Source organism: Pyrgilauda ruficollis, unplaced genomic scaffold, assembly GCF_017590135.1.
Source record: "Pyrgilauda ruficollis isolate IOZ18807 unplaced genomic scaffold, ASM1759013v1 scaffold3, whole genome shotgun sequence".
Taxonomy (NCBI): Eukaryota; Metazoa; Chordata; class Aves; order Passeriformes; family Passeridae; genus Pyrgilauda; species Pyrgilauda ruficollis.
Genome location: NW_024524377.1, coordinates 16,918,057 through 16,946,026, shown reverse-complemented (window position 1 = coordinate 16,946,026; position 27,970 = coordinate 16,918,057). Strand labels below are relative to the sequence as shown.

Below are 27,970 nucleotides of genomic sequence, written 5' to 3'. Positions count from 1 at the left end.
CCTGTGTAGATAAAGAATGAGCTGTGTTGAATGAATGGATTTTTCAGTATTTCTGCCTTTTACAGCACAACCTTTCCAGTGGGGTGAAATCCTTACAGCTCTACTAGATTTCACTGTTTCTTGCTAAGTTTGAAGGTCTTTGGATGTACACAAGGGTTGCATGGTTGAAGCTTGTGAATTTAAGAACATGATCATGCAACAGAAATGTAAGAACATTATCAGGCCAGAATAAGGTGAGACTGGTATGGTATAAAAGTCTTGAGGAAAGAATTCTCTCTAAAATGTTACTTTTTCCTTATAAGAAATGAAACTTCACTGATAAATCAGCTGCCTCCATTAATTTCTTATCTTTACAAATAACAATTTCTGAATTATTTTATTAGCCTAATTATTCTGTGGATGTCTAAATGCCTCTGAGGTATTTTGATTGTAAGTTAAATATAGATGAAACTTGAGACTGTCCTGTAGGCTGATGTAACATAATCATTACATAGCTTTTGAACTATGCTTCTGCACTTAGAGAAATTAGAATTAGAAGCAGACTGAAAATTTGGAGCTTTTCTGTGTTCCTAATCATCCTTTCAGAAGAATTGTGTACTTCAAGGTCTTGAAAGTCAAGATCCATATTGAATATCTATGTGCCAAGTATACCTGGTTTAGGGTAGAGGTAGAAATATAGTTAATTTAACTGACAAGAAAAATACTGTGTATTTGTTAATCGTGGCTTCTTTAGGAGTAATATGAACAAGAGCATAAACTTGAGCTATTGCTTTAGACTTCTGAGAAGCAATGTATTTGGACTCAGAAGCATAGCCATTTAATAATAAAATAAAGCAATAAAGTTGCTTTTTCCTTCTCACTTTCTTGCTTTGAATACGTTTTATTACTGGGACTGAATTTTTAAGCTTGTAATTTATTCCTCTTAGTATCTTGTGCTTCCAGAGTCTAAGCCACTTCAGACTAATAATAGGAGCATCATTAGAATTGGATTAGAATTGCCTAATAACACTATCATATCATTAAATTTTTAATATTGCTCCAACTCTTCCATTGTTTCATGAGAAGCAATATATGAGAAATAGGTAAGTTTTCTGCTTGTAGTGTGTGGTCACAGTAGACTCAAATTCTAGGAGGCACATTTTGTTGGGGTGAACTAGCTGAAGCTTTGTAGCTCAACACTGCTGTATTAATTAGAGATCTTTATGACGCTACAGTAGCAATAATGCCTTTGTTTTGGTAGATGGCTGTTTTTCATTCTCGGAAGAGAATGATGCACTATGTGGTGACATCCGGAATACTTGGAAAATACTGCATTCATGGTATTAGAATTATTCCAAGTGTTTACTTTCAAACTAAATGAGAAACAATAAAATATGCCGACTAAATCAACACCAGAATTTGTTTATAGTGCTACTTCAGAAACGAATAGCAATTCTTTTTTAACAGCTATTTTTCTAGGCAGGAGATCTGACTCAGCATAGCAAATCTTCAATTTGTTATATTTTTATAAGGGAGTTCTGTGGAGTTCTGATGGTACCCTGGTAAGGTAACTTTTGGTTCCACAGTAAATACTAGATACCAAGTTCTTCCATAGTTATACAGAGACGTTTTCAGCATGGGTTTTGCCTTCCAGATTTTTAGAGTTGTATGTATATTGAATAATAGTTTCTATATTGATGATGAAACAACAGGAAGAATGAAATGATCAGAATCCATGTTTCTTTTCAAGTGAGGATGAATGGATAATAACATGGCAGATAAAATCCATAAATTCTTAATCAAGTTGTATCCTTCACTCTTTTTCATGCTTTTTGTTGGAAAAACGCAGAATGAATATGGATTTGTTGGATACATTCATGTGTAGTACTGTACATCCACTTTTGTCCTTATCCCATGGCAGCCCCAGCATAGTATCACAGAATTTTTAATACAATTTAGCTTACTGTTTCCAGTGACTGGAACTCTCTGCAGATCAGGTCAAAACACAATGCATTGTTTGATGTGTCAACTTGCAGCCCCAGCATAGTATCACAGAATTTTTAATACAATTTAGCTTACTGTTTCCAGTGACTGGAACTCTCTGCAGATCAGGTCAAAACCCAATGCACTGTTTGATGTGTCAACAATCATAATCTAGACTGGAAGATGATTTGGAAGATACGAGTCAGTCCTCAGAAGTAGCAGATGATGATGAAAGCATTACTGGCCACAGGGGTCATGTGTCTCACTGTACACCAGCAGCTTGAGTCCAAGCTCCTTACTCAGGACTTGTAAGTGCTTGATCTTACAGGCAGTTCTAGTATTCCATATGCTGTTGTACTTCCCAGTGATGGGTTCATCACCAACACTGGGACCTGGGATGTTCAGTACTGTACATGAGGGAGTAATCACTGTGATTCTCAGGAATCTTGAAGCTGGCAGGGAGAGGAAGGAGAAATCTGTTTGGTTTGTCTACTTGTCTCACAGGACCTTCAGTGCCTTAGACTAAGGGGGAAAGGAATGAATAAATCACCCATTCAGTCACAGGGTGCTTGTCTTATAAAGTGGCGTTAGTTCTGCCAGCCACTTCACAAGTGGTCAGGAGCAGGGCTGCGGGTCACACAAGTCTTATCCTGGCCTTTCCACAAGGCAAATTCCAGTTCTGATAACTACAAAGTCTCAAATAGTGATGATTGTGGATTTTTTTATATAGACATTTCTCACCTATAAATAAAACTTCTTATGAAGATAATTGAGATGTGGATCAGAGCAAAAGGAATTTAATCTTGAGCAGTGTTTATAATAGGGGGTTTCCGTAGACAGTTCTCTTTCAGCTTTATTTAGATGACTCGCCTATTTTAAAGGACAAGTCTGGGAGAAAATAACACCTACTGAAAGTGAACTGCTTTTGTTTAGGTTTTCCTTACCAGCTGTGATGCTGACATTTCCATGACAGGTTTACTTGAATGCCCCAAACATAGTTAATGGTTATCCTTGGACTTTTCAGTCTAATCTTAGCGTGTTGATGGCATCGTATCAATTTGACAAGTGCTGAGCTCTGTGTGACTCTAGGTAGAAGTCTCCTTAACAAGCAAGTGTCTGAAAGCAAAAAGCCATCACTTAGGCTGATATCGCATTTTAAAGCTGAACACAGTCACTATTAAAAAAAATTATGTCAGATCTAAATATATCTGGTTTCACTTTCTAGCCACAGATTTCTTAAATACCTTTGTCAGTGACAATAGAACTCTTAAAATTCTTTTACCCATGGCTGGTGATGATAGCTGATTATTCTTTAGATAAGAAAGATGTTTCAGAAGAGATCCTGCAATACAGTGTGCCTGAGCTCTCTGATGGAGGGAAGTAAGACTTGTATTTTCCAGATCATTAATAGAGCATTTCTACTTTCTTGTACAGTTCCAATTTGTCATATTTCTTGAATAATTAGTTTGTGATTGACATGTGTTTGCTATACTCTGATGATGGTACCCCCTGTGTTCAAGAAAGTAGTTCTATTTCACATGCTTTTGGCAGAAAATTTTATTCTCTTCTGCAGATTTGACAGGGAACTATATCACAGCAAACCTCAAAATATTTTCTGTGATTTATCTAGGCAAAACATCTGTTATAACCAGTTCTTTTGCTATTTTAGTGAGATAACAAAGAATATCTCAGAAAGCTAGGTCATTTCCTCCTGTGGCTGTTTTTCATGTATGTGGGGGTTTATTGCTGATTGTGAATCCCCCTGTCTTTTTCCTTCTGTATGGAGAATATGATATCTGGTTAATGCTGAGGCTTGCTTTATCTTAGCCTTAGCACAGGTTGTCTTAACATTGCATAGAACTTTTCTGTGATGCATAATCATTTTGACATCAACATTTGGGCTATTTATTACTTCTGTGCAATCACTGAAATATCTGTACAGCATATATGGAAAGGTTTTTCTGGATTGTTTATACAATGGGCATTTAAAGAGCAATATGGAATAAGCTAGATCTCAGATTTTGTGTAAGCTAATTTCCCACAAAAAGGTAAATACAATAACTGAGTAACCCAGTGGTTCTGTAGCCATAATGGCAATGTTTTTAAATGTCCAACTGCAAAACAAATTCATTGAGGAGTTAGAGATCAATCGTTGAATGTTGAAAATGCAGAAGCAACAGTTCTATGTGTAGGCATTGATTTAATGTAACACTTAGTGTATTTAAGTGAATTATGTCATAATTGCTAGGATAAGCAAAGTAGTATCCAAGTGAGCTATAAGGAGAGAGATTTGATCCCAGCATGAATTCAGAACACAAAGTGGGCAGGAATTGTTCGTAAATTATATTTACATGATTATTGTGAAGTTCTTAAGAATTCAAGTATTTGTCATGTGAAGATCTAAAGGGAAATAATGGGTCATTTTCTGTGAAGAAGCTAAGTTTCAGAAAGATTTAGAGTTCAGTATGGAGGTGTAAATGAGCTTTACCTGGCTGATTTATAACTTATTTTAATTAGTGGAAGTAATATGAAAGAAAGCAAGTAGTATTGAAAGTTGTCTAGAGTATTGTGGGCTAAAATCTAGAAATCAAAAGGAATTAAATATTATTTGTTCTCTGTTTGTTAACCAAAAGTATTGTTTTGCCACCAACAGAATTAATTCTTTTGAAACCGAAGAGACTAGTTCAGGCCAGTGCTGCTGTGGAATATTTTGAAGGGTTGATTGGTTCAGAACACATTTAGTAATGCTGGAAATATGCTACACGATCTTGCGTGCAACATGCAGGACATACAACATAGCTTTCCAAGCTTGTGTGTAATACAGGTGCTTTGTACATTACATTAAAAAACTCCACATGTATTCATGAGTAGAAACCTAATCTAGATTTGTGCACAGTTTTTGTGTACAAATGCATTCTGCTGCATGCAAAAGGAATCCTGTTAGATACTGATATCTGTTAGATACTGTTATACTGTATAGTAGTTACATTTAAGAATTACTTGGGGGGGCTCTTCTTCAGAACTAGGATGTCATGAGAGATTAAATATTAATAGGAGGTTGGGGTAGGTTGGAGGAGCAGAAGTGTACAAAAATGCAGGTGGCATAGGTTGGTATATAAGACTTTATAGATTCTGAGATAAGATATTTAGTCTTCTCCAATTGCAACTGTTCTCTAGCCTAGGTATCTGAAGATACCTAGTCAACAAGAAAACTTACCATTATCAACAAGTTTCATCCTCCTCTTCAGAAATTAGAACCAGTGTAGTATTGGGGAAGGTCTCTTTTGTTAGAGTGACCTAAAATGCAAACCTAAAAGAGGTTTGTGCTGAAATACTGTGGAGACTAACACTGAGCTTCTAAAAGAGAGACTGATGAGTCATTATGGGCCTAATGGGCTTTTGTTTTTAAGGAGAAGAAGAAAATTGAAAAGAAATGTTTGTGATCTATTTTGAATACAGTTACTGTGCCATGATAAGTGGCAAGTATCAGACCTTTAGCAATAATGGAATAAATGAAGTGTCACATCCTTGTATGAAGGATGTGGGCATGTGCAATATGTGAGTGATATGGTCCAACCATCTCACCTCACTGTCTTTTTGAGACTTGACTAGTGGAGAGCAGTTAAAACTAAAAGATAAATGTCAAAAATCGTTCTTCTCTTTGTTGAGTCATATTCTGCAAGGGTTAAATTAATGTTTGAAAAAAAAAAAGGAGAGAGGAAAAAAAAAAAACTTTTATGTCAAATTTAGAACAACTTGAAGGAACTTGTTCGGGTAAGCTTAAATCCCAGATGAGTATTTGTGGAGTTTTTATATGCTGTCTGTGAAGTGTGTGCAAAGTGGAATGCAGAAAACTGCTTTTAGGCTACATCCTTTCAGAAGAGGTGAGGTGTGGCTATATGCAGTAGCTCTTAAGAAGGTTTCTATTGTGTGAACCCCGATGGTTAAAAGCAATTCTAATGGCTCTGTTGCATTGAGGATGGGGTGGTAGGGAGTGCATGGTCTGTAGCATGAAGGGACAGGTTGGCTGTAAGGGCGTGCTTACACTAGAGAAGATGGCAGCAAAAACACCAGGACAGGATGAAACTCTGACCTGTTGTCTGTTGCGAAATGTGAGTAGTAGGTATCTTGATGTGGTCTGAAATTGCATTGTTTCACTGCTAACTTTTGAAATCGGCAAAGAGAATTGTCAGTAGCAGAATGACTTTTCTAGTAGTGGGAAACCCCATTGTTCTTACAAAGCTGTTGTTTTTTTGAGTATGACCATGGGTAATACTTTTGTTTTGTTCTGCAGGAGAAAACTGGATGTAAAGCCTTCATGGTTTATGCAACCTGAGCTTTCATTATACTATATCAGTTTCCTAAACAGAGACTGAGTGTTAAACCAGTCTATGTTTTGGTTATGTTGTAGTTAGTATTCTCTGCTTTGAGGGTTTTGGAAGACTTGCAAGGCTCAGTGTATCTGAGGAAGCCCTACCTTCTGACAAGGAATGATTGACTGTAATCTATTCTATGTAATAATTTTCTGTGATCCTAATTTCTTATGCTAAATGGTTGTCTGTGACAATTCAGTTTCACTGTATGATAGTGCATTACTTCTGTATTCTGTTACCTCTCAACTGAAATGCTTATTTAGGTAGTCTCTAATAGCTGCTCCTATGGAGCACTTCACACTTCTCCTTGTTTAGTAGATGAGACAAAAGGAGCCTTTTGACCAGATGTGAAAGCTGCAGGTTTTCCTTATCTCTATCCCTGGTTGTTCACGTTGTGAGCCAGAGAAGGAGAGAACATCTTTAAGAGGAAGGAGGCATATAGCTACTCAGTTCTGGCTCCTGCTTCAGTATGTGAAACTGCTTTTCCAAGCAGGTTTTATATGTACGTAGGTCCAACTGAGAAGACTGCACAATTTGACTTTACTCTCAAGCTAGTGTATTGTGTAAAGAATTAGAAAAGCTGAAGAAAGAAGAAACTAGGTATATTGGCTTTACTCTAAACCTAAAAAGCTTTTTGCATTGTCAGCACATCTTAGTAATGTGGTGAAGAACATCCCATTGCAAGTCACCTTTGTCTGAGAAGAAAACACAGAAAAGTATACTTTTTTTTTTGTAGTTTAATTTTTCCAAAACGTTCTGAAGTGTTACTTGCTGTCATTTAACTTGAGGAAGTAGTCAAGATTTTATCCTGGCATTGGGTGAATAAATTCTCTGTGTGCTTATTCTGTTTGTCTTTTTTGAGGCTTTTGTATACAAATCTATTTTAAAAGCAAAGATCTTGGTTGTTTTCTACAAGTAGATAAAACTATTGTCATAGATGAAAAAGATACATAAGGAAAATCTGGTGTTTTTTTCCTGTATACTTAATAGCTAAAAATACTCTTTCTCCTGTTTCAATGTATGTTTGTGTAGCCAAAGTAATGAGAGTATTTGTGTCTTGATGTCTACTGAACGACAAATTCATTAAAGTGATGTATATGAGTCTTACTTTAGCTGAATTGTGCTGACTTGGTGGTTTCTTCCTTGGGATGTCTTATTTAATTTTTAAAATCTCTTAATTCTTTTATTACCTACATTATTGGAATTTTTAAAGGCTTTGTTCTGTAAGCAGACAGAACAGGACATGTCAATATTTGTCTGTGACCACATCCTGCAGAAACATGACTAGTTAGTCCTGTTGAGGTTTTTTTAAAGAGACTTTTTTTTTTTTTTGAAGATGAGCTCAGGATTTTGACACAAAATTCATATGCAGTTAAAAAGCTTTGTGATTTGAGTGAAAACATCATGTGAACCAACAATACATGAAAATAGCTAAGCAAATAGCAATTAAAACATGTACAATAACTTTCAGTCATGAGGTATTGTTGGTGCTGTTTTCAGATGTGCAGAGGGAAAAGCTCTCAATTGTTCTTAAGTCGGCTAGTAACTGAATCCACGTTTGTAGAGCTTGACAACAAAAGGCGTTTTGTTCACAATTTGTATTCATCTAGGACATGCCAAATAAACAGAACATAGTTTATAAGCAGGCCAATATAACATGTTGCTCAAATGACTTACCAGAAATTCATAATTTATATTGAGATATTAATTACGGATAGAAGCTTGTTGGGAGCTTTTAGATTTCTGCATGGATGAGCACAATGTAATTATTTGAGGAAGCACACATTTTTATATGTGATGTGGCAGCAAGAACTCTTTCTGAATATTACTTGCAATCATTTCATTTATTTAGTGAGGCAATACTGACTGGGTCAATGCTAGTGGGTGCCTGATAAAAGAAGCAACAATGCCTTTTACTCCTGTGGTTCACAAATAAAGCATTCTAGAGAAAATTATTCTATTTCTTTCCCCCACATTTGTTCATTTCCCTGGGCTTTGTTATCAGTGTGGTTGTGTGACCATATGTGATTTGCATGCCAAGTAAACATGAGTGACTTTCTCTGCTGGGCCATTCAGTAACCTGCAGCTTCTCACTGTTGGTGTGGTACTTGTGCTCCTATGCTCTTCACAAGGATCTGCATGCTCCTTTGTAGGGTGTTAGTCCAGTTGTGATGAATGAGCATGAACATTGGTGGAACTGTAGAAGATCTGGCATGTACAGTTTACTGATTTTTTTTCTGTTCATTGGATAAGGGAACAAAAAACCTGGTTAAACAGGGACTGGCCTAAAAGAACAGGAAAAAAATAACAATTGATCTTTATCTGTGCTTTCACAGTACCCACCCCTCCATGTATCAACTGTGCAGGTCATGTTCTTGATTAAAACAGATGTAGCCAAAGACAGAAGTGTAATGAACTATGAAATGCATTGAGGTGATGGTTGTCTTGATAAATGAGCACATCATTTGATATCATTGGCTTTGGAATTTTTTGTGGTGTATGGAAAAGAAACTTTCAGGTTTTTCTTTTCCATCTGAGGCATATGAAAGGTGTCTTGCTAGTGGAAAGGTATGCATGTGGAGAAAGCACTGAAAAAGGATAAACAGCAGCTTTTAAGTTCTTTGTCAGTATGGGCTTCTCATGCTGGTCACAGGTTTAACTCATCTGTTAAACTCTGTTAATCTCTGAGACTGTTCCTTTTCTGCCCTTTTTCAGGTAGCGGTGCTACAGCAGTTGTCCAGGCAGCGCTCTGCAAACCCAGGCAAGAACGTGTAGCTATAAAGAGGATCAACTTAGAAAAATGCCAAACCAGTATGGATGAATTACTTGTAAGTAAATAAAGGGGCAGCATGTTACATGGAGACTTACCTTCTGTTTTGGCTCTGTTTTTAGCTTGGTCTAAGAGTGAGGGTAGAATTTTGTGCAGGATATGAGAGAAGGATTTGAAAATAATCTGAAATAATTGTACTATTCCCTAAAAATATAATTTTTTAATGCATATTTTTTCATGTCACAAAAATTACATATGCAAACTTAATCTTGGGATAATCAGCTTGGGATAACTGTGGGAAGACCCTAAACTCTTGTTTTCTGGAAGTTTTTAAGTGATTACTGTCTGGTTGTCTGTCTTTTTTAATATTGAGGAAAAATACATTTTCCTTTGGTTAAACACTGATTAAAAACATTTAGTAGGTCTTCTTAAAATGTCTAAAGCACGAAAACATGTTGGATCATTTCATAATGGTAACTTTTAAGGAGAAAAGGAGGAATGGCTACCCTGCCATCTACACAAGGAAACTCTTGTTAAAGCTGGTGACACACAAACATTATCAAGAATGTTTGAAGAATATTATTTGTTTGGGCCACTGATCAGAGAAGAAAGGGGCCTGTAAGAAGCCATTTATAAAGGAACTGCAAGAGTTTTTCCTCTGCGCTGGTTATGGCAATACAGAAAATTCACAAAGAATTATTGAAACACAAAACCTATTGCTTTCTAATGTTCCTAGTTAGGTGCTTGTAAGACTAATGTGTGTTTATGTATAGGCAGCATAACAAGATTTGAAGGACACAAAACCATTCTAAAAGTGAGAACACTCTCTTCTGTTCCACAGGTTATACTACAGCCTAGAGACTGTGGGCTTTTTCTAATGCAGAAATTCCTGCCTCTGAAGGAAATGATCTCCTCAGCAGGGAATTGCCAGTGCAAAAGATATCTTGAATTTGATACAGAGGGTATGGTCCATCCAGTTTCTTCAGATAAAATGGCTTTTTTACAGTGGAGGACCCAAAATGCTCTTCCCCTGGTGATTGATGGCATTCACCTTCAGTTTATGTGACCGCTTGTATGCGACATTGTTGTGCTTTTTACGAGGATTGTGGTAGTGGAAGTTACTTCTGAGGTAGTGAGAATTCTGTCAACTGAAAACTCAAAAGATAATTCTGAACTGTCTTTAAGCCCAAGGTGAGATGCTGTGCATGATGTGTTAACAGCTACAGTCCCCAAAGAACATTTCTATAAAAAGATAAATACTAATAACTGTAAGATAAATTGGTCAGAATTGGAAATTTTTGGTTAGAATTTGAGCTAATACTGGGAATTAAGAATTAGAATGTTACAAGCAAACAAGCAAAACCAGACAAAACTGCCAGAAGTCTGCAAGACAAATTCTTGTGGTCTGGAGAAACGATTGGTTAGTTACAAGCTTGTAAAATGTTACCTTGCCAAATGCTTGAGTGTCTTTACTGTTGACATGTCTCCACTGTCTGTCAAATGAGGCAGTAGGTCTTGAATTTTTGGTCCTATATTGCTTTCTTTTGGTACAAAGACAACTGTCCATACCATCTGTTTTATTTTATAACATAAGTCAATTTCTGCTTTTCTGTGCTCAGATTTTTAGTTTCTTTAATTTGTTGATCTGTTTTGATCTGAACATGAATTGGGATTTTCCTGGGTCTTGGTTAAGAGAGCTATAGAAGTGTGTACACATATGTGTATGCGTACACATACATAATTAACTTTGTTCTGTGAGGTTCAGTATACTTATGACTCAGTTCTATTAGAGAAACTTTAAAATTTTGTTTGAAAAATAGAGACTTTTTCTGGAAAAAGGCATAATTGACCTTCAAAACTCGTGTTACAACTGTACTAACATTTTCATTTCAGTTAATAGTACTTAAAATGTTCTTGTGGTTTTGGCAGAATTTGAGTCTAAAAATTTTGAGTTCTATCAGTTTTTAATCACTTATTTTTTCTGATGAAACAGTTTTTGTTGGCACAGGAATGTTCTAAAACTGTCTGTTCTCTGAACACGCTGTTTTTTAAAAGGATGGTGCAGAGTGCTTATGAATGCTGTGTGCAGGCACCCTTCACAAATTCTCAGCTGTGTGGCCTTCAGAGAAGTGGAAATGCATCAACCCATGCAAGCAGGCTTAGGATTTGGGCCAGTGTCAATTAAAATAGAAAGGCAGTGTGGGAGGGAGTTTAAATATTACTGAGGTTACACAAACTGCCAAACTCCTGAAATTCGATACTCTGTTTCCTGCAATGTTCTGTGTTCTCACTATTGTAACCTAAGTGTAACTTTACCCCCTAAGCCAAGGAGAGTCCTGTCCTTAGTACTGTCCTGGCTGGGTATCCTCCCCATTCTTTTACCTCCAGTTTTTTAGAACAATCAAACCTTCAAGTCCACAAACTCCACAAGTGTTCTGTAGAATGGCTGTTTGGTTGAAGGGATTTTGCAGGCTGTTTTAGTTTCTGCGGTGACTGCCCTCGGAGGCAGGCCGTGTGGAGGAGGCCCCGGGGCCGGGCCCACGCGGCGGCGGCACCTCCTGGGCAGCGGGAGCCGGGCCCGGCCTGGCTGCGGCAGCTCCGCACAGAAAGGAGCTGTCTCGCAGTTGCTTATTAACTGTGTCACCCACCTGCCCTTAGGCTGAAAGACATTTTTATGCAGCTGCTCTGTGAAACTGGATCAGGAATAACCTGGCTGAAGGAGGTTAGCTTTTAACCTGGGCATATTGCCTGGTGAAGCACGCAAATGCTCGTGCTAGTGCAAGGCAGGGGGAAGAGGGGGATGAGGGAGAGACTTAAATTGCTGTTACTTCTTTGCTGCTGTTGAATGTCTGAGGTGACATAATTGTGAAGAAAGCTCCAGTGTTTTCTCCTGAATGTTCTGCTGCAAGCTGTTTCTCTGGCAGTGTATTTTAAGTGAATGCTTTTCTTTCTCACCTGTGCATGTTGTGGGCCACAGCCAAACAGATGAAGACTGTGGAGGCTTACTACTCTGTTTGTGATAGGAGTTTCTAGAACCGCAAGTCTGAAATTATTTCATTCTTTCCTGACTAAAATTTCATCCCTTATCTCTCATGAGGTGCTTTCTGTTTGTTTATTTTTGTTTTGCGAAGACTCTTTAAAAAAAAAGTCATGAAAGCTGAGACGCAAGGTGCCTTTGGCAATGGTTACTGTGGTAGCTCAGTTGTTGCCCATGAGTTGATGCAGGGAGGTAAAATATTCCAAGCACTTTTCAGTTAAAGATAGTGAAGCTTATCTCAGCCAATTAGTTACATTTCTGCATTATTAATGTCTGAGAAAAATAGAGGAGATGCATTTTTGCCCAGTGGTGTCAGCTGGTCTTTTTAAGTCACTGTTATATTATCAGCATAGGAAAATAATAAAACAGTGTAAGAAATTAAATAGTAACCGGGACTGGGGGAGTTACAGTTAAGGTTTGGAATGGGTAGTTGAATTAAGAACATGAGGCAGTAATTTGACTTGTGTTTAAGATGACATGTCTTTTGGGAGAGGGAAATGTACTCTACATGTCTGTCTTCTGTCTTTCACCTACTGTCTTCTGGGGGATGACAGGGAGCTATCTTGCAAATTGCTCTTATTATTCAGGCTCATTGATTCATTATCCAGGCATTCTTCCTTCTGTGTTTCAGGGTTCAGAAATTGTCTAAGGAGGAGGACTTTGGACAGCAGAACAAGCTGAAATGCGTGTCAAACTGCAGCCTGGCTTTAATAGTCTCCTACAAGCACCATGAGATTAAATCCCAGTCTTTAATACATATAATTAACTTTTTATTGGAAACCAGCTGTGATTTTGAATGCATTGCAAATAACAAAAAACCTCTTTCAAACAATTGCTAAAATGAAGTTTAAAGTTGAAAATGGCATTTGTGGCAGCTTTAATCAACCTAAGTGGGACCTGCATAGTGCATAACTTGCACAAGTGCTGTTGAGTCAGAGAGAAACAGTTCACCTCAAACAGTTGCTTTTCAGGGAGAGAGGAGAAGAAGAAGAGTTTTTTTAGCTGGATTGGCTTCCAGACTGGCTCACCCTCCAGGAGCGTATGCTGTAGCACGAGGGGTGGATTGGGGCTCTGTGGCTGGAGGTAGAGAGGGAGAAGTAGGGTTGGGGCAGCTTGAATTGGTGTGAGGCAAAACCCTGTGATATAGAAGAGGCCTCATGCTCCAATGTAAAGAATTGGCAAGAGAATGAGAGTGACTGGAAAGGTGTTACAGAACAATTATGTGAAAGAGTGAATAGAAAAAGAACTCTGCTTGAATTAACAGACACAAGCCAGTCATTCTTAATGTGTACAGCTGTGGCATGTCATAGATGCTGTTACTTGGTAGTGCCACGTTGTGCATCTGTTAGTGACTGTGTGTTCCTCTAGTCAATTGTTTCCTATGACTTTTGGCCTGTAATATTGCTTTTTTCTATTTCTGTTTAATTGTGTGGCTCTGGTGTCTACCTGTCTGTCCCACAGTAGCTGAGCCAGTGGTGCTGTGTCCTTTGTTCGACGGCTTCCTTCCTCCTTTCCTACCTGTTCCCATTCTACTCTTCATACCCCTTTTGAACAGAAAATGCAGTAGAGTTTGACCTTTCCTTGCATCTTGTTGTCCAGCCTGTACCCACATCTTCAGCTCTTGGAGACTACTCATTCTTCATTGTTTACTCTGAATTTGAGACTTTAACAGTAATTTCTTTGCTGTTCTCAGGAGAAAAGTGATGTAGCTATGCCTGTATCTCATGACCAAACTTCCCTCATATTCTTAGCAATAATGGTTTTTCTTGCATGCAGATCTTTAGGTAAATTGAAATGTTTTAATGCCTTGATGCATACTCTGTACATACTTTAGTTCTGTTATAGTATTTCACTTTGGAAATTAAACTTTATATTAGCAAAACTGATAGCTGGCTCTGTTGTTTTGGGCTTTGTATTTCTTACAGAAAGAAATTCAAGCAATGAGTCAGTGCAATCACCCTAATGTGGTGACCTATTACACATCTTTTGTGGTGAAGGATGAACTGTGGCTGGTTATGAAGCTATTAAGTGGGGGTAAGTTACTGGTTTTACTTGTTTAGCTGCAAGGCAATTGCAGGATTTTTTTTTTTTTTTGCTAATATACCACCTGTGAGTACATTGAGCTAAACTAACTAATGAAAAAGGGCTAGACACTACATAGGATGAACCTCGAGATGTAGGCATGTTAAGGAGGAATGTGCAAGCTTACCAAGTTTGTATATCTATATTCATAGGACAGGCTAAGAATTACTGAAATATAGTATATACACAGAATTTAATTTTCATTCTGAACCAGTTTATTAAAGTTCTGTATTAAGGCTGTGTAGGGAAAACTGATTGAAATTAATTCAATTCTGTCAGTGTGATCTTTTATGGAGTTTCTCTAGAATCCTCTGTATTTTTATAAAAATGCATATATATCTGATTTCATAATGAGTATTACTCATTCCTTATTCAAGCAAGATCCATCCTAGGCCAAGTATTACACATATTGCATCCTTTTTATTGCTTAAGCTAACCAAACACTCATTGCATTTTTTAATGATAATAGTTACTGGTATAAAATTCTTATTTAGTTCTGGAGGAGGAAAAAGGAGACTGAACTTAATGTGCTTGTAGTTTAGAAAACAGAGGCCCCAGAATAAGATGTGATGGTCCTGGTTGTTACAGATGTTGTTCAAGATTAGTCTTGATGGCAGCAGGCTGCTTCACCATGATGCTGGAAAACAAGGAGGGGAAGTGCTCATAGCACTTGTGTTGCATTTGGTTGAATTGGTCAGTGCAAGCATAGACCATGAGAGAAACAAGTGATACATGACAGGAATTTACTGTGAGCTGTCGAATAGTGCTTGGATAAACACAAAATGTTTCCATTAAAAGCCTTGAAGTGTATAATAACTGAGGTTCAATGTCAAACTGTGTGTCACTGGGAATGTTATCATTTGTTTGCATTTGTCTCCTTCCAATCTTGCAGCTGTGTGTTTACATTGTGAATACATGAACCATGATCTAAACTGGATAATAACCCAAGACCTTTGCAGTACATATCTGTTTAAATATGGGGTACTCCTGAATTTTTAATTAGTGGTTGCTTTGCAAGTGTTAGCAGATCTTTCTAATGGATCATTAAGTACTGTATTTTTGACAAAAAGCAGTGCTCTGTATCTCGTTTGGATGGGTTAGTGGTCTTTATTCTAAGAGCTAGTTACATGAAGCTTTTACACATACGTGCAAAGATTTAAATTGCAGTAGCATAGAAAGAATGAAGAAATACAGCTTTCTAAGGAATCTGATGTGATAATGCTTTATTTATGCTTTTTTTCTCTCCTGGATCTGTAATACAGGTTCAATGCTTGATATAATAAAGTATATTGTCAACAGAGGAGAGCACAAAAATGGTGTGCTTGAAGAACCCATAATAGCAACAATTCTTAAAGAAGTTTTGGAGGGTTTAGACTATCTACACAGGAATGGGCAAATTCACAGGTAGGAGCATAGACATAGTGAAAAGCATTTTCAAAATTGACTGTAGCTTGTTGAAGGCTTTCAGTTTGTGAGACTGTGTTTATAAAAGGTGGTAAACCAGACTTTGAACTTAAATATTTACCTTATTAAAATCTATCCCTGAATTTTGCTTCTTTATGCTTGAGCTGAATTCTGGTCTTTTTATATGTGAAAATTCCTTAGAGTTCTGCACTCTGTTTTAAAGTTATTAAATTACATTTTACACATCAGCTTCCTTTTTCTGTTTCAAATTTGAAAATGCTATCTTGTGAAACTATTCAGTGTGCAATATTTATTTGTTTGCATAAAATGTGCAGTATGCACTTTCATGCTAACCCCTGTTTGCATGTTCTAGAGATTTGAAGGCTGGCAACATTCTACTGGGTGAGGATGGCTCTGTACAAATAGCAGGTAATGGTGGTGGTAGAGTAATGAATAAATAAAAGCAAAAGGTAGTTGCAGCTGGATCAGGGGCAACTGGTATCAAGGGGAAAAGTTTTTCTGTTGGCTTTTAACTATTCCTTTTGGGGTGTTGTAGCCACAAGTTACCCACTTTCAGATTTCAGGATTTTTGATTAATGATACTTGACTCAGAAATTATTCAGTATTTCTCTGTGTCCCATCAAATATATAAGGAAGTTTTCTAATGTCCTTTTAATGTTTCCATTTGATTCACCCATGCACCTTAAACAGCTTGCAAATGGTAGAAGCTGATATTTCTATTAATTTCATTTTTTGCTGCAAGTAATTGTAATAGTTCTTGGGGATCCAACAATATGTGTGTACTGTCCTTCATAAGGACTTTGACTATAAATTTACTAGTCATTGAGATGCAAGAGATAAATCTCATTGAGAATTATTTTTGACATATCTGCCATTTCTCTGGCAGTGGTACCTGTTGGATACAGTTTAGCATCTTAAACATCCTCTGCACTGATGTGCTTCTTGAGCTGCAGTCTGTAAGAAGTGAATTATTTGGTCTCCTAAGAGCAAGGCTCATATCCCATTCCTCAGGCTAGTATCAGATTATCTGGAAAACAATGGGAGCAGGTGGTGATACCTGCCCCTTTCCCCAGCACACTGCCAGGCCTTCCACAGTTGATAGTGGTTGACTGGGCACTGAGAGCCCTCAGTAATACAAATGGCTATAGACAGACGTTGTAATTTTTACATAAAGAGTGCTTTCAAAGTACCATGTCAACATATATTTTAAGGGCTTTAATATGCCAGTGTCAAATAGTGATAAAACTACATTTTTCTGTAATTACTGGAGGTGCTTTCTTTTCAACCTTAAAATCAGGTAACAACAGGAAAGCAATAGGGAATAAATTGAAGTCTGTAGTGAAATTTCAGTATAACTGGATTGTAAATAGTACAGTTGAAAATACTCTTCATATAGCTCCATTCAAAATTGATAGTATTTCTACATACATTGGGAACCTGTTCTTTCATCCACTTACATGCCTGCCTCTCCCATAGAGCTGTCATTGATGTAGTAATGGGTTAACAGAACACTGAGCCTGTTTTTTTTCTTTTTTCTATTTCAAAGTTTGAAAAAGCTATTCATGTCCTGGTATACTATTAAGTACATATTAGTGATGGCTTTTCTGGTTGTCTTTAGTTTGTCAAATTCCTGTAAGAATTGAAATTACTTATAGTATTCTCTCTTGTTCAAATCACATTCATATTTAGTTGCTATGCAGAAGAAGCTCCTTGTCTTTGAACAAGAGCAGATGCAAACCTTGGCACAAATTGAATATTTGAAAACCTTAGGTGACAGATGTACTGGAGTCCTTTGCAACTTTATCCAGGAAGACACATACTGGGTGGTTAAACTTGAGGATGTTTTAGTGTGGATTTCCCTGATAAAACTACACCTTCTATTCCATAGCATTTTATGAACAGCATGCTGTGGAGCCAAGGTCAGATTTGCAATGGAGAATTTCTATAAGCATTCCTTCAGGAACTGACTTTATTTCTAAAATGTAAAACTTTTGCTTTGTTACTGGCAGTTTAACAGATTTCAACTTTTCTCCTCTTTCCCAGATTTCGGTGTTAGTGCATTTTTAGCAACTGGAGGTGATGTAACTCGTAACAAAGTAAGGAAAACATTTGTTGGTACTCCCTGTTGGATGGCCCCTGAAGTAATGGAGCAGGTATTTCTAATGCTAATCAAAAATTTGAAACATTTTGTCTTTTAATTTTGGAACTTGAGACATTACCACCTTGGTTTTCCCTTCTGCTTCTGTTTCAGGTGCGAGGTTATGACTTCAAGGCCGATATGTGGAGTTTTGGGATTACAGCCATTGAGTTAGCAACAGGAGCAGCACCTTATCACAAATACCCTCCTATGAAAGTAACAATCACTTTGTAATTGTTAATGCTGTTAGCTATTATTAATGCTGCTAGATAGTTAGTACTATTCAATAGCAACTCAGAGTATCTAAATAGATGTATTCTGTGGAGTATTTTTTCTCTTTTAATTTCTACATTTCAAATTGGTTTTGCTTATGACACCTCATTTTTGGGTTTATTTTAGGTGTTAATGCTAACGCTTCAAAATGACCCTCCCACTTTAGAGACAGGTGTAGAAGACAAGGAGATGATGAAAAAGTATGGCAAATCCTTTAGAAAACTAATCTCATTATGCCTTCAAAAAGATCCTTCCAAAAGGTAGGTCACTACTGCCATGCAAAATATAATTATTTTTGAAAATATGTGGACTACTTTAAGTTACAGTGATATAATCTTTAAGTGTATGGTTTGAATTTTGTAAGTAGCAGCCCTTCAGTCACCTCTGTCTGGGGAGAAGAAATTGCCTTTTTACTGTTCCTTAAGTTTACTTCTTCTGATTGTTAACCTAATGTATTTATATTTAAACACAGTATTGAATTAAACGTTGATCAAATAAGAGTCCTTGTTCTACATCTTCATTTCTCATCTGAATAAGATATAAATCTTGATACTGTGCACAAGTCTAGCAAGACTGTTCAGATTGAGCAGCAGAACAGTTGGTAACCAAATATATAATTCTCTTGGTCTTTAAAAGAAATTAAAAATGAATAATTTTATGTTGATTTTTCTTATTGTGTGACATAAACTTAGTGTTGTTTTTAACTGGGGTATATCCAGAGAAAATTGCTTACTAAGATGTATTTTTTTTTTTTACTGTAAAGTTAGGGAGTCCAAGTTTGTTGAATTTTCCTTATGTTTATGTAGGGAACTGCATGTCATGGTGTCTTTGTTGTTTGTTCTTTCTTGCTGTGTTTTTTAAACAGCCAAGGCGATGAAAGTATTAAACATTTATTTCAAAACCATTGTTGAGATCCCATGTTCCCTGAATGATTAGTTTATTTATTCATTTTTATGCAGACTCATTTTTGGAGGCTTTTTTTTTTTTTTTTTTTGCTGAAGAACTGTAGGAAGCACATTCTAATTAGCATTATTTCCTAAGGTGTTTAGTATATCACTGTTTTCTAGAGTTTCAGAGCTACTCTTTTTGGGGAAAGATTGTTCTGAGAGAGCAATCCTGATTGTGTGTGTCATTTATGGTGTGTACTTCCTGATGTAATGTTATCTCGAGTCCAGGATATGGTTGTAGGGAGTCACATTGAAAAGGTGACAGTAGGAATACTAGAGAACAAGTATAATTAACAACAAAGATTGTGGCTACCTCTTTATTCTTGAAATACTTGAAAACATTTTTTTCACTCAATGATCATTTGTGTACTGCTTTCAGATTCTCAAACCCCTTACCCTTAATGGTCTTAGTAGCAAGTCCTGATGCTTCAAGCTTAGTACTGCAGTTTAGCTGCTTACAGATAGGAATAATAATAATAATAATGGATAATCAAGCTCTTCATAATCCATCTTCTTTTAGTTTCCTGTATCTAGTAATTTTCAGGGCAAGATTAAAGTGGTATCAAGTAATGAGAAGTAAATAAAATGATTTTTCCTTGTCTCCTTGAATACATAATGTTGAGTTATCTGACATGTAGTAAATGCATGTAAGTGTTTAAGGTACTTATTTAAATTTATACATTTATTAAAACACGTGCAATACCTTCATACTCAAGATTGCCTTGAATGGAACAATTAGACCAGCAAATAGATGTTCAGATAGAAACAGGTATAGATCAATTGTTTTTATAGTGGGGGGTCATCATATTTCTTAGAATCCAGGATGTAATTTTGCATGGAGATCCCTCCAGCAGCCATTATGTCAGTTGTGGGAGAAGTCCTTGCTCTTTGTGGCAAATTCTAGGACTGGCATTGCACTGCTACTGTCTCAGTCTATGATGTTTTTCTTTCTGGGATCTCTGTGGGTGTTTCTCTCTCCCCAGTGCCAAGGATGCTGCTCACAGTCCACAGCTGCAATTCATTGTTGCAGCTTGTGTGGAAAAACAGGGCCAGAAAGCATGTCCAGACCAGTTCAGAAGCGTCTGGCGTAATTAATGGTAGAGGAATGGAGAGCACTAGTTTGGATACAACTTTACTAAAATGTAGCTTTTAAGTGCGCATAGCGCTGTTATGAGATGTGATGGTACTGTACTTTGAGAACTTAAAACTTTGGCGCAGAAGCTGGTTTTTCTTTTAAATAGTATTCCCTTCCTTTTTGCTCATCCAAGATACATGTATTAATTACTACCAAGTCTGGTGGTCTCCACAGGACTACTGATTGGAACTGCTTTATTTTAGAGCTTGGTGCTTTGGAGGTAAAGAAAACTACGTGCTCTATGGAACCTACTGTCTGTCTAAATTGAATTTTTTGTTAATATCAAGTTGTTTCATCATTCCTTGCAAGTATGAACTGATATATACATACAGACTATTTACTACTACTCTTTTGCTCACTTACTTTACAGATCTGTCCTCAAAGAAATAAACTAGGTCAGATTTTTGAGGTTTTCTTGAGACTGAAATTTTCCAAATGGAAGATTTCTCAATGTTTTACCTAATTTTTTCTATATTCAATCTCTTGCTGGAATTCAAATGGAAAACTAGAGCAGATGTTGCTTCTGTTTATTTAGAAATTATGGGTCTTGAAGATTTTGACTTCCCTAAATTTAGCTGTGTCAAAATTAGTCCTGGATGGTGGTATGGGCTCCTGCTGGAAATGATGGAGGATTTAATCTCATCCCAAGAGATGCTTCACTTTCTCTTCAGAGTCTGCTTCAGTACCAGAGTCTGGCTTTGGCTAGATAAGTGGCTTTTTGGATCCCTGAATCTAGGGAGACAAAACCTGTTGTTGGAATCACTTTGATAGCTGTGAGATGGTGTTTCTGTCTTGGAAATGCTGAAACAAACTTAAACAGAACTGCAAGTGAAATGAATGAAGTGTGTCAGTTTTTACCTTACAGCTGTTGTTTTGGTTTGTATTTGTCTGTTTGATTGAAAGATCATCCTAATGACTCTTTGTTAATAGTGTCAGTATAGTTTCTTGAGAATATCTGCTGACATCAATGAGGTAAAAGGATGCCAATAGGAGGTACTGATGCTGCTGTATGGAAAATGTAATTATGCTTTTATTGATGTGGAGCAAAGTTTTAGTTGTATTCATAGAGTCATTTGGGGAAGAAAGCAATACCTGCCTTTGTGGTTTTGTTTTTGTTTGTTTGTTTGTTTTTTTTCTTATTTGTTTTTTTTTTTTAATGTTAAATGAATTTGTGTTGAACAAAAAAGGGGGGAAATTGGCAGCTTAAGAGACTGATTTTTTTCTCTCTTTTTTGGTATTTTTGCCATAGAGAGGCTTAATTTTTTTCATGTGTGGTAAGTGAGTTTGTGTGAATTAATTCAGTAGCTATGATCATTCATTCCCCATTCATACAGTACTAATTCAAAAGTATTAGAGACGTACCATTTAACTAACGTCTTGTACTGTATTCACTGAGAGGGGTCTTTGTTTTCTGTTCTAATTTATTATTGATCTTTCAGGCCCACAGCAGCAGAACTTTTAAAATGCAAATTTTTCCAGAAAGCCAAGGTAAAACGTTTAACCCTATGAGTAAATTTTGCTCTGCCTTAAAATCTATGTGAAATGTGTTTCTTTCCTTGTATCGATTTTTAACATCACCAATGTTGGTTTTGCAGAATAGAGAATACCTGATTGAAAAGCTTCTCACTAGAACACCTAATATAGCACAAAGAGCAAAAAAGGTGAGTGCATTCACATATTTTTCTTGACTGGTGTGGAAGATAAAGCAGGGACCCCTCAGTTGCCTTACATTTTTAGTTACTGAGCCATACCTTTTATGTAGTCCTTCAAAGATAGTGAGTGTTGAATGAATGGTTTCTGCAGCCTTGTTTTCTCTAGGAAGCCCTGAAACATTTTTACTTCCTTTCTGACCTTGTCAAAATGATACATGATGTTTGTCATACTTGATATGACTTTTTTCTCACTTCCTCTTAGAAAGCTACAGGTGAGGTAGTTGTGAGGAAAAAAGGTGACTGCAAACACATAGGTTCATAAACTGCACAGTTCATATCTTCATTGATCACCTAGAGAAAAGGTGAAGATACTTTAAATTGTATTTATTGGAAACAGCCTGGTTCTGTGGGTTATTTCAAATGTTATTCCCAAAAAGTCAGGTCAAAACTGCACTCTGAAGAGTGCTGCTGAGTTTTTCAGACCAGTGGAGCTTTATTCCACAGGTGACAGAGTTAAACCCACAGCTATGGCATACGCTTGTATTTCTTTGGTGCCTTTGGCACTTGTATAAATGAGCTTACCAAGTCATGTGCAGCAGAATAAAAAAAATAGTGACTCCTAACAGGTAAGTATTGTAAAATATTTAAATATGAAGCAAACTGCTGTTCATAAGAGCTAAGAAACAGGAATGAATGTAGACTCCTGTTGTGTGTGAAAAATTATTGAATTCCCTTTTCCCTTTCTCTTGTGACTTAACTCACCATGTCTCTTCAGAATGAGGTGCCTGCTCAGAGACTGCTGAGCCTCTGCAGGTGACAGACACAGTAGTGTGCTGAGTCCAGCCTTCTAAAAGCAGGCTTTGCTGGGGAGATGTTTTGAGGAGGCTATTTTAGGAAAGGAGCTGTTTCAGCCTTTGTTGCATGTCAGTTGGGCTGCAGCTACCCTGTCCAGCACCTGCACCATTTTCTGTTATCTTTGGTTTAGCATAGTTCTACAACACTCAAATGTTCTCACAGCTGGTGGCTCACATTTGAAAGAGACAGCAAGATCTGAGTGCTTCAAGTTCCTTTGAATCTTCTTCGTATGGAAGCAATTTTGGGAACTCGGTGGTGGGCTCTGAGAGGCTGGAGCAGGAAGGGCTGCTGAGAGGGTTTGTGGCAGGGGCGTCGCGCTGAGCAGGTTCGCTCCTGCAAGGGAGGAGGAGGAGGAGTTCAGTGTTTGGCCGTGCGGTGGCAGCAATGCCCGCACAAACCGTGATCCAGCTGCAGAAAGCCCGTCCGCTGCTTCGGAGGGATCCAGACACGTGCTGGTAGCAGCCAGAGTGACAGAGCCGTGCCTCCTCCCAGCTGCATCCCCGGGTCAGCTTCAGAGACTGCCTGGGAGCGCATGCATGCGCGCACGTATACTTTATATTTCTTTGGGTAACACAGCACTTGGAATTGCGAAGGAAATGCAGGATAGCCTGCTGTGCATCACCAGAAATAATTTTCTGAATTGCTTCTTTGACAATTATTTCTAATTTGAAAGAGGTGTGAATCTTATGAAATCAAAGCGGTGGAAACCAATTAATATGTCTTTAATTACATCATGAATAGGAGAAATATTTGGGTTTTAGCTACTGAAAATGCTAAATTATTTATATTTCAAAAGGACACAATATTAAAATTCATTGGGGATTTAAAGTTTAATTCACTTGTTAGAACTGTGCATGTAGCTGCTGTTTTAAAACACCATAAAATATAAATGTACTTTAATAATAAAACTCTGGGGTTTTGTTTAAAAAGCTTGTGTAAGTTGAGTTTGTTTGCTTAAACATTAACATGTAAAATGTCTAAGAGGTTGCTCTTGGAAGAAATAACCCCTGTAATTGAAAAACTAATATTACTAGGGCAATAGATAGGAAGGAGCTGGTGTCATCACTGCTTAAATTATCTTCTGTGGCGCTTGCTGTAAAATGCCTATGACTAATGATCTGTAGCACCACTGCTAGTACAGATGTCAGATCTGCCCTGCGGTAATCTAATTTTTCTTCCATTTACCACATGTATAATTGCTTTGCCTTGTTGCCCAGAACTCCAGCCTCAGTTTAGTTTTAACTTTAAATTCTTCTCTCTTGACATAGTGTTCCCACGTTTTGCTTCTGCCTTTATAGCTTATACTTGGCATCTGTCTTTTTCTAAATATGAGTTTGGGTCTGTTTGTGAAATCCTGAAAGCAAATATACAGGTCTTGTATGTGTGAGAAAAACATTTGGTGCTTAAAGATGTGTCCTGCTTTAAACTCCAATTTGATAATTGAGCAACATTTTCACTGTGTGTTTAAAATACTATGTAACATTGGAATTGTAAGCGACATGTTTATGCACAAGTTTCCCCTGTTCCATTGCTTTTAATTCTGCTGAATTAAAATTATGTACTTCTTCCTTGCCCTAGCCTAGTAATTAAGGATAATGCTGAACCACTTACCCTGGAGGAGCATGTCCTGCCTCTTCTTGTGCAGGACCTGGTTGGATACAGATTGGTACTGATCCACAGGAATGGGTGTTACACCATTCGACTTCTTACTGGCAATTCTGGGTTTCATAAATGGGCCTGCTCACCTGTGAGAGCACTGGTGCTGTCAAGAAGAGCTGGAGAAAAGGCTGGGAGGAATGGTCCAAGCTCAGTATGGTTGGGTAAGCAGGGACATGCTCTGAAGCCATGCTTTTGTCATTGATATAAATGTAGGAGTCCTGACATCCCGTGCCTGTGCCTGGTTAGATGGTGTGATGGGAGAGCAGCCTGCCCTGTCCTGCTTGGATGAGGGCTGTGTGCACTGCTGGCATAAAACGGCCCACCAAGAGTTTGCATATACGATTTATTAACGTGCTGAAGCAGTTTTAATTTTGAACTGAACACTAAGTTGTTTCTTTTGTGATTAGGATTGCTGCATTGGAAGAGAGCAATTTGAAATTTGAAACAGCTTTTAGAGTTCCACAGTCAATTTTCAAGTCTTGTCACACTAAAAAATTAATTATAACTCTAAGTATTCTGTATGCCCAAAGACCCTCGGTCAATTTTATGGTTTTATAATCCTATTTTTTTTATTTTTAAAATCTCCTGCATGACAACCACTTCTCCAAAGTAAAAAGGGAAAAACATGTATTTGCATTTAATTTTATTGCTGTCTGAAGTGCTGCTAATAAAAAAAAAAATCTGATGAATAATTTGGCTTGATTTCTATTTTTGGAATGGTGGTATCGCATTGTGCTTGTAATAGAAACTTTTAGGAGAAAACTTGTAATAGTTGCTTGTAATAGAAACTTTTTTTAGAGCTGAGAGTTTTGTGTTAGTGGGAAAAACCTATGACAGTATGAAGAGATGATTAGTGTGAGTGATACCAGTTTTTATTATACTTCACTAAAAATGCCCTTATGGATGGGTTGTAATTCTAGCTCCTCAGTACAGCTATTTTAAGGTAATGGTCATATTTCATTACATAAGATATCATCAATCCTCTGCATTTAATGAGAAAAATATCATTATATCCCAGATTTCTTGGGCAGCTATAACAGCATGATTGCACCTCAGCAAGACATACATGTGCAGCCCTTCCTTGCTTCAGTAATGGATTTAATCTGATAGATACATCTGACCAGTGATGTATGTTAATACAGCTGGACTCCAGCTGAATTGAAAAGCAGAGAGCAACATGAACCTGAGCTCAGATTATTAATATAATTGTATATTAACTTTTCTTTACAGTCTAAGAAAATCTCATTTAAATAATCTTGATGTATAAAGGGAATGGACATGAGCTACACTGGAGCACTTTTTCTGGAAGGCAGTAGCTGAAATATAAATATGTGTTTGGCAAGGCTTTGTGTGAGGGAGGGCCCTCCATTGCAGAGAATTAATCGTTCAGGTTATCCAGAACACTGTTACAAATTTAAAAAAAATAGTGGAACTGAATTTATATGGTTGAATATTACTAAAAAAAGGAGAAATTGCCACTCACACCATGTCAGGTAATATTTTTATTTTCAACAAGTTGTTGGAAGGGAAATTTAATAAAAACACTTATTCCAAGTGTCCAATGTAAATTTGACAGCAATTCAAATAAGAAAGCAGTGCCTGCATTAGTGGGTAGTAGAATTGGAATGTGTTTTAAGGGGCAGACACATGTAGTTGCACCAGCTTTGTTTTAACATTTCATGTAAAGGAAGAAGACAGTTTAGTGTTTTTGCTACCGTGTAGTTGTGCCATTAGATGCAAGGAACTTCATGCAATCTATGAGTTTGTCCATCTTTTCTTTCATAGGGTGCTTTTACAGTCTGTGGGGTTGCTTGTGAGGTTGGATTTTGTGCCTTTTCAAATGGATCTAATTGTTACATAATGAAATGAGCTTTGAAACAAACCATGGCTTAGTTGAATGCCTTTGTACTTTAGATAGCCATATGCATATCTAAAATAACTTGGATTACTTATTATGCCAGAGTTTAAAAGCTTGTACATGATTCATCTTAGTTGTTGCAAAGTAGCCCTGTTCCCTATTGGAAGGTATGTTCCAGTCCGTGGGCCATCGTGGTTCCACTTCAGAATTCATTTTTGCAGTGAGTCCGTGTCTCAATGTCTCTGCATTGAACTGCTCCTTAGCTAATGTTGTGTTCATGACCTGTTGACTTGCTCAAAAACATCTTGAACATGGACTGACAGAAGGTTGTGTGTATTGAGTACTTCTCTGCTTAGATCAGTAGTTCTAAGTGTTTGGAATTTATCAAAGCTGTTGAAACTTGCAGGACTGGAGGAGGATTTTCTTAAAAGTGCTGTTGAAGGAGTTGTGATTAAAGAATCAAGACAGGATAAAGGAAGTCTGGGTGTGTATGAAGCTGGTGGTAGTCTTTGATCAGGGATTAAGCCTTGTAAATAAGCAGAAGATAATCCTATTTTATTGCTCTGTTTTGTAAGGATTTGGTTTTCGGTTGCTGAAAATGTGCAGCAAGGTGCTGGTTTTGCCTGTTTACTTTCTGAGAAATGAAACCTCAAACATTTCACTCGCATGGCATCCAATACCAGATTGCTTCTCTTGGATTTGGAATGGCTCCCTAAGTGAAAGTGTCTCAATGGAATTAGTTTGTATTTAATAATTTTCCCAGTTTATAGGCCAAATCAATATTGTGTCAATGCAGGCAGCATCAGATGGCTAGCTTGGGTCACCTTACTGTCATGGGGTTTCCTTTCTGGAAACTTTCTGCCTGTCTTTGTTCATAAAGGTAACAAGAAATTTTGGGAGGATGTGGAAGTGTGTGTTACTTGTGATTTTGTATATTTTTGGGAAGTTTGTCAGGAAAGTTATGCAGGTGGATGAATTACAAAGAGGATTCTCTAAAAGCCAGGTGGCTCAGGAGCAGCATTCCCACCTGTTACCATTTGCTTAAAGACTGATGGAATAGGTATGTGAGAATTTTTGCTTTTATATGGAGAAATTAAATATTTAGCCCTCATAGTTTAAAAAGAAAAGAAAAAAAAAGGGGGGGAGGAATTAAAAAGAAAAAGAGGCCAAGCTCAAGAATCTGAAGGAAGTGTAAAGTCAACATGTTTTCCTGGTTAGACCCTGTAAAGCTTTTACAAGTACAGTAGCAAAAAAAATTGTGTGTGTCATTTGTTTTGACACTCCTTTTCCCCCTACACTTGTGCTTGATACTGGTGATATTCTTGGAAGTTCCTGAGGAGAGCTGCAAGGGAAGTACAGGTGACAAGGACATCTCAAGGACATACTTGAGATGGTGTTACCCAGTAATACTATAGGGGACTTAATTTAGCTGAAAAGTGCTCTTGTCTCAAGGAGTTAAAATTGTGTCTGGAGCTGAAAACTTAAAGAACAAGTAAAGTACTTGTTCTTTAACCAGAACAAGTAGATTAAGGCCAGCAGAGCAGAAAGAAGGTCTGGAGCAGTAATAGTTCTGTTTAGCTCTGAAAAACAGCTTCTTGAGAAGGTTATTCAAACAATTCATCTGCAGCTAAAGGTAAAGTCAGGCAATATGGGAAGAGAAAGGGAGTGTCAGGAATGCACATGCCAGCAGTGTGGGATTTACTGGCAGCAGAGGGCAGCCACATCCAGTGCCATGCAGCTGGCAGGACCCATCATGCCTGAGCTGGGTCTGCACTCACAGGCTGGAGATCTCCCTCCAGCTCTGG

General features: G+C 37.4%; 1 protein-coding gene across 1 annotated transcript in view; it reads left to right on the top strand.

Annotated features, from left to right (window-relative positions):
• The window catches only part of STK39 (serine/threonine kinase 39), a 79,671-nt gene that overhangs the window by 6,857 nt on the left and 44,844 nt on the right, over positions 1-27,970 (top strand). The window contains exons 2-10 of the mRNA XM_041473175.1: positions 9,051-9,163; positions 14,068-14,176; positions 15,487-15,628; positions 16,002-16,057; positions 17,693-17,802; positions 17,901-18,002; positions 18,186-18,319; positions 21,581-21,629; positions 21,737-21,802. Coding sequence (XP_041329109.1) covers positions 9,051-9,163; positions 14,068-14,176; positions 15,487-15,628; positions 16,002-16,057; positions 17,693-17,802; positions 17,901-18,002; positions 18,186-18,319; positions 21,581-21,629; positions 21,737-21,802 — 881 coding nt within the window. The remainder of the gene's footprint in view (positions 1-9,050; positions 9,164-14,067; positions 14,177-15,486; positions 15,629-16,001; positions 16,058-17,692; positions 17,803-17,900; positions 18,003-18,185; positions 18,320-21,580; positions 21,630-21,736; positions 21,803-27,970) is intronic.